The sequence below is a fragment of the Tenrec ecaudatus genome, chromosome 9, assembly GCF_050624435.1.
Source record: "Tenrec ecaudatus isolate mTenEca1 chromosome 9, mTenEca1.hap1, whole genome shotgun sequence".
NCBI classification, from domain to species: domain Eukaryota; kingdom Metazoa; phylum Chordata; class Mammalia; order Afrosoricida; family Tenrecidae; genus Tenrec; species Tenrec ecaudatus.
The window spans coordinates 134,391,904-134,398,268 of NC_134538.1; the positions used below are offsets into that span (position 1 = coordinate 134,391,904).

General features: G+C 41.6%; 1 protein-coding gene across 2 annotated transcripts in view; it reads left to right on the forward strand.

Moving 5' to 3' along the window:
• The window catches only part of MDFIC (MyoD family inhibitor domain containing), a 99,976-nt gene extending 95,893 nt beyond the window's left edge, over nucleotides 1-4,083 (forward strand). For both annotated transcript variants that reach the window (XM_075558577.1, XM_075558578.1), the window contains one exon: nucleotides 332-4,083. In XM_075558577.1, coding sequence (XP_075414692.1) covers nucleotides 332-579 — 248 coding nt within the window. In that variant the 3' untranslated portion in view covers nucleotides 580-4,083. The remainder of the gene's footprint in view (nucleotides 1-331) is intronic.
• Nucleotides 4,084-6,365: the final 2,282 nt, after the last annotated feature.

Consider the following 6,365-nt stretch of genomic DNA (forward strand, 5'->3'; position numbering starts at 1 on the left):
CCAACCTCGCTGCCGTCCACTCCACTCTGCATCACAGTAACCCCTAGCAGGGACTAGAACTGCCCTTGGGGGGTTCTGAGACTGCAAATCTTTACCGAAGTAGAAAGGGCATCTTTCCCCTCGGCGCAGCTGGCAGTCCCGCCGCCGTTCACCTGGTGGTTAGCCGCCCAATATGTAACCCGTGATGGCAGCGGGCTTCCGGAACTTTGAAGGCTGCTTGTTATTTGGCCTATGGATTATTGAAGTATGTCGGTCGGTTTCTGTGAGCTGGTTTGTGGATAACTATCCTCTCTTTACATTTGTTGCTTCCTCCTCTCCGTGCGGAATGAAGACTGCTGTGTCCACTGCATCCTGGCCTGCTTGTTCTGTGAATTCCTGACCCTGTGCAACATCGTGCTGGGGCAAGCGTCGTGTGGCGTCTGCTCTTCGGAGGCCTGCTGCTGTTGCTGCGGAGACGAGATGGGGGATGACTGTAACTGCCCTTGTGACATGGACTGTGGCATCATGGATGCCTGTTGTGAGTCCTCGGACTGTCTGGAAATCTGCATGGAATGCTGTGGAATTTGTTTTCCTTCGTAGATATTTGCCATTTGTTTTGTGTTAAAACTGGAGCGTGTTTTCAACCTTCTCTTTTAAGGGGAAAAAAAATAGTACATGGTAAGATTCTCATGAAGCAACCCAGCACTTGCACTGTTTACTCACAATTTTAAGCAATCTCTGAAAGCCTTGTTCTCTCACTGAACCTGCATGATTTAATATGTGAAATGTAAACTACTTGTTGATTCTTCCTAGAGCACTCACTGTCATAGAGTCTGCGTAGCCACCCTGTAAGGCAGGCTGGACTGTCATGTTTGGATTCCAAGACAAATACTTAAGAGAGCAGAAAGCCTCATCTTCCTCCTGAGTTGCGGCCGGTAATTTTGAACTGCCAACCTTCCTGTCTACAGGCCAATATCTATTCCACTATTTCTACCAAAGCCTCTAGAGGGTGGCAGCTATGAGTCAGAAACGACTTGGTGACAGCGAGAGACTTGAGTACAATGATGAGGGACACGCTGACTACCCCACCACTTCCCCCGCAGTTAGATGCGTCTCCTCCTTTGTTGTCAGTATTTCTGGTTCTTCTAACTACTCTCAAGAGCCCTTTGCTCCAAATACATTATTTCTCAGTGAATATTTAAACCAAACAGTTTACTGTTGAGGTTTATGTATTAATGGTTAAGAACACACATTCTTTTAGTAGAGCAAAGTTTGGGGCCAAGTGCACAGAGTAGTTGGGAACCCCGTGCTGGTCTCCGTCCATCCTTCCTAGATTGCCCCGTTGCCCACAGTCCGAGGGCCTCGCTCCCCACTTCCTTCGGCTGAGTCCATGTCACTCACAGCCACCCTGTAGACAGCCTACAATGGCCCCTCTGGGTTTCTGAGACTGCAACTCTCCACGGGAGCGGAACGCATCATCTTTCTCCCAAGGCGCAGAAGGTGGTTTGGAACTGCTGCCCAACGTGTAACCACGCTTCCACCAGGGAGAATGGCCGTGCCGACTCTGTGTAAAACACTGGGGAGACAGAGGGAAACGGTTCCCCATTCACAGGAGTATGCCATTCAAAAATTTCATTACTGAAAGAACCCCTTGCTGTTGAATGGATTCTGCCTGGACTCCCCAGGGCTTGGTGGCGGGCAGCTCTCTGGAAGGAGATCTTCCACAGCACTACTACGTGGTTTCACCCAGCTGCCTTTTAGGGGGGGAGCACAAGTGATTTGAGCTGCTCAGGGACCCATGACCCAACTGCTGTCTAATTGATTCCAGGTAGACCTGACGTGTGTCGGACCATTGGGCCTTTCTTCCGAAGCATGCCAGCTGGACTGGAACCCAGCGACTGCAACAGAGGAAAGAAACCAAAAAGAATAGCAAGGAGGCGTAATGCACTGAGGATGATAAAAGGGGCTAGGCAACACGCAGGAAGCGGCCAATTCCGAATATGCAGACAAGCTTCACGCAGGTGTGACACCTGTGGGGCAGTGCTTTGTTCAAAGGCTCAGCTGCCAACCAAAAGGATGCTGGTTCCAGCCTATCTGCCACCCCCAGGGAGACAGGGAGACAGCCCCCTGCTGTCAGGATTGACAGCCTTGGAGACCTGGGACAGTTTTACTTTGTCATATGCAGTCACTGTGGATCAATTCACTCTGTGACAATGGATTTGGTTGGCATTGTTGTTGTTGATGGTGGGTTTTTTGCTTGTTTGTTTTTAGTAGGGTCACTCTAGGGCCACACGTGTCCTAATTTAACTGGAGAGCGCCTAATGGCAACCACAGCAGGGTGGCCATCACACCTGCGATTCTGAGGGGTGGTGGGGTGTTCAGGACAGTCAGGGGAACAGCCTGAGCCCCACGCCAGTTAAAAGAAACATCTCTTAAAATTAACCTTTTTGGGCTGGGGTGGGGTTTAGTTGCATACAATATGGGTTGTTTGTTTTTTTTTAACTCTAAAGTTTACAACTAGAAAATGTATTTTTGAACAAATATTTGAAGTGTTATGATAGTTATTGATGAAATCACAACATCTTATTAAAATACCTACTCTTCAATGAAAATTTGCATTTAAATAAGTTTGGTTTTTGTTCAAAATTTTTATTACTTTGATGTTGACTTTGTTGTGGTTTTTTTGTTGCCAACCCCCCTTTTCCTTTTTGGTTGTCTGTCCTTGGTTGTTTTCCTTACATTATCCTCTGTCAACGCTGTTAAAGTTAAATGCGAACCATTCCTCCTAAGCAGTAGAAATTTGCCCTCCACTGCTTGGATCAAGAGTGAGTATTACAATGTTATGTCCAATTAAGCCAATATGGCAAGTTACACAATTTTTGCCTGTAAAGAAATAAATCCATTTATGACAAAGGATATAGTTCTTGAAATGTATAGAGGCCTTGTGTGGTTCCCATAAAAGGGAGCCACTTTTCATACGGTGGCTTCCCTTACTGAGTTAGATCTCTTGGATAAATTTCCTTATGGAAGTCTTGGAACGGTGCTTTGAGGTTAATAGTTATTTCTTCAGTTCTCGTGAATATACAGTTGATAGAAAACATTTAAGAAAGGACAGAAAGCCCACTTTAAGAAGCGTTTAGCATTTTTAACCGCTTAGGAGAGGTTTTATACCTAGCTCATGAGAACACCACCTGTGGGTCTTAGTTTGAGATGAACCCGAGTGAACTCACTCACATCCTTACTTAAAAGGCTTAAAGCAACAACAACAACTTGGCAAAGCAGTTGAATTCTCTTGACTGTCACATACACATAGAAGGGACCAAAAAACAAACGGCTTTAAGTTATTTAGTTTAAATCGAATGTGTAGTAAAGAATTGTCTTTTTCTTCTTCAAAAAGTGCCCTACTTATGTTGCTTCAATTAAAGAAATCTCTGTACTGTTTCATAGTAATGAGCATAGAGATATTTATATATACCCAAACCTAACTTATGCTTATGTATTAGGATATAAGATTATCATCTGTTGTTAGGCATAGAAAAGCCTTCAAATGACTTGGAATTGCTAGACTATTTCACTCTCGATCCTAGAAAATGTCTCAAGGTAGTTGTTTGTCTGATACTTAAGTAGAGCCTGTTACTATTGTGAAAATATTAGCACTTTTGAAATTATGTTTTTCAATAATGGAGAACATTTGTGGGTAGTGGAATTTTATTTTCATATTTATATTCACAGTACTTCTAATGTGTACTCCAGGCAATCATTTCATAAAGCAAATTGCATAATTAAAAAATAAAAATGGGCAAATGTGAAAATGGTTTCAATGTATTTTAGAACTTCTGTTTAAAAAATGTTTGTTGAATAAGGCCATCCTTCCTAAGTGTTGTAGTTTACAGTTTTAGACTTAATCTCTTATTTAGTAAGGAAACTTAGAAAGCATTTTAAACTGGGCCTGTATTATTCTCAATACACTATTTTTAAATTAAAAAAAGACTTCTTTATTGTGCCTTAGCATACTTGTGTATTTAATTGAAATGCAAACTCCTTTGTACTTGGGTAAATTTAACCGTAATAAAACAGCACTAGAGACTTTTGAAGACTTCCTGTTCACCTATGCAAATCACATGACTCATGCCCACAAATAAACTTTGAACGATGCGGATCAATTTAGAATACAAAGTGTAGATTATGTATGATCTCAACACAGTGCCCGTTCAAAAATTCACAGTGGATGAAAACACAATCTTGTACTTATTTTACATAATTTATTTTCATCATTGACTTTAAACTTGCCTCTAAGTTAAATTATTTTTACATATACTGAGATTGGACAAGAAGTTTAAACTGTTCATTTATCTGAGACTGCATCGTAGTCTTTATGCAGTGTACACAAAGTAAATCACTAAAAATATAAAAGTAAATCACTAAAAATATTTCCATCCAGTCTTTTGGACAGTAATTTTTTAAGAGGCAAAAAATGTTTACAGTTAGTATTTAACTGAACCATTGCAGTATGATTTTATTATTCAAGTCTTTTTATTACATGATACAACCATTTTTACAATCTTGCAGTGGCGTGCATCGACTGTTTTCATTTTTCCTACCTGAAGAAGTCAGTACTGAGTAGTTCAAGAAGTAACCAAGGCAAACTTATGTCGGAAATTTCCATTCTTTATCCACACAAACTTGATCAGTGCCCTAGATTTGAATGTTACAAGCGTCAAATGCCACTGCCTAACATAAATAAGACTTGAGTCAAGAGATACTGTGGCTTGTTTTCTTAAATTCTAGATTAAATCCATAAGATTTACCCAACTGCCTAATGAATGTTTGTTTATTAATAAGATTATTTTTCATATAATCCAAGACCTTTATGCCCCTGTGATTTGTAGGCCTATTGGATTGTTGCATCTAATCTGACAGGCAAGGTGAAATGCTATAAAATATTGTAATACCCCTGTGTTTTTCCCTTCTCAGCACTGATGTAGTAGAGCACAGTGTTTTTGCTTTAAACATGGTTTAATACATAATGGTAGGGTTTATTCCGCACTTACTATTTATATCTCTGAGGCAGCGATAGTGTGGAGCAGGTAAGTCCTTGTTAAGCCGTCATCCCCGTGCTCCCCTCTCAGCAGTACATTTAATAGTGTCTGCTCGGTGGTTACATGGTGAGTGGGCACTTTAGAGCAAACACTAATGCTCAAGAACTTTAAACCCAAGGAGAAAGTTTAGCAGCCACCTTGGCAAGACTTCCCACAATAAAGTTACCAGCACCTTTTTGCCTACGGGAGATTACTTCTGTGGAGGTTGCAGTTCAAATGGAAAGCGTTGGAGAGAGGGGGTAACGTTTCAATATAGTAGCACTGTTGAAAGGATCATTTTAGCAGAAAACATTGCACAATTCCCCGTGGCCACTGACCACTATCTCCAAAGAATTGTGAATAAATATACTACATAGATATTTGAATTTTAATGACATCAATAGGCAAGCCAGAGGTGACTGGGATTGCAGCCAGTAGTTCAAAGCCATGGCCAATTTCTGTGTGGAGAACAGGATCTCTAGGCGAGGAGAAATCACCACCCGATTCATCCAGCTATCCGAAATGCATGATCATGTCCTCTGGAGCTACGGCTACAGTTCCTAATTGGCTGTGGTCACGTGTTCTGCCTTCAGGTGAACTATGGCCGGTTCTAGATCCACTGTTTGGCTCAGTCATATGCACACGCCCTCGTCCTTAGTGCTGGCTCACAGCGAGTCAGTTTAGTTGTGAGGTCATGGTGAAGAAGAAAACAATCGTTTTCGCTAGGCTTTCTTTGAAGCATTACCAATGCTGGGTATAGATAAAGGTATTAAATACAAAGCATCGTTCTGCAATTAGAGATTCATTTCCAGGCAGGCCTTTGTGTGAGGTTCGGTTGAGAATCTAATTATTAGGAAAAATGGTATAAAGCAAATTCAAACAAATTCTAAGTTTAGCTTGAAAAATGGAAAAGGTTCTTAAGTTCTGTCTGATGCATAAAGGGGTAGAAGCAAAGGAATTATGTTCCAAAGCCAAGAAAGGGTGCACAAAAGCAGCTGATCCACTTGACATAGTTCATAGCCTTCTGCAAAGGAAGAAAAGCCTGTGGAGCAGGGATCCGAAAGCTCTCATTATAGCATGAAGCCCAGCCATATTCAAGCTTGTGCACTAGTACCTATGTCTAAAAACAGCCTGCTGTTTTATATTGAACCAATACATTTCTTAACTTGGTAGGTTGCAGTGTAAAGATGTACAGAGCCTGACTGCTGGATGCTATGCCAATTACAGATGTGGCAGAGTGGTGTCAAACACCTCCAAACAGTCTCGCAAGCAATCTGGGAGTGAAACAAAAGAAGTTTGAGGATGTCA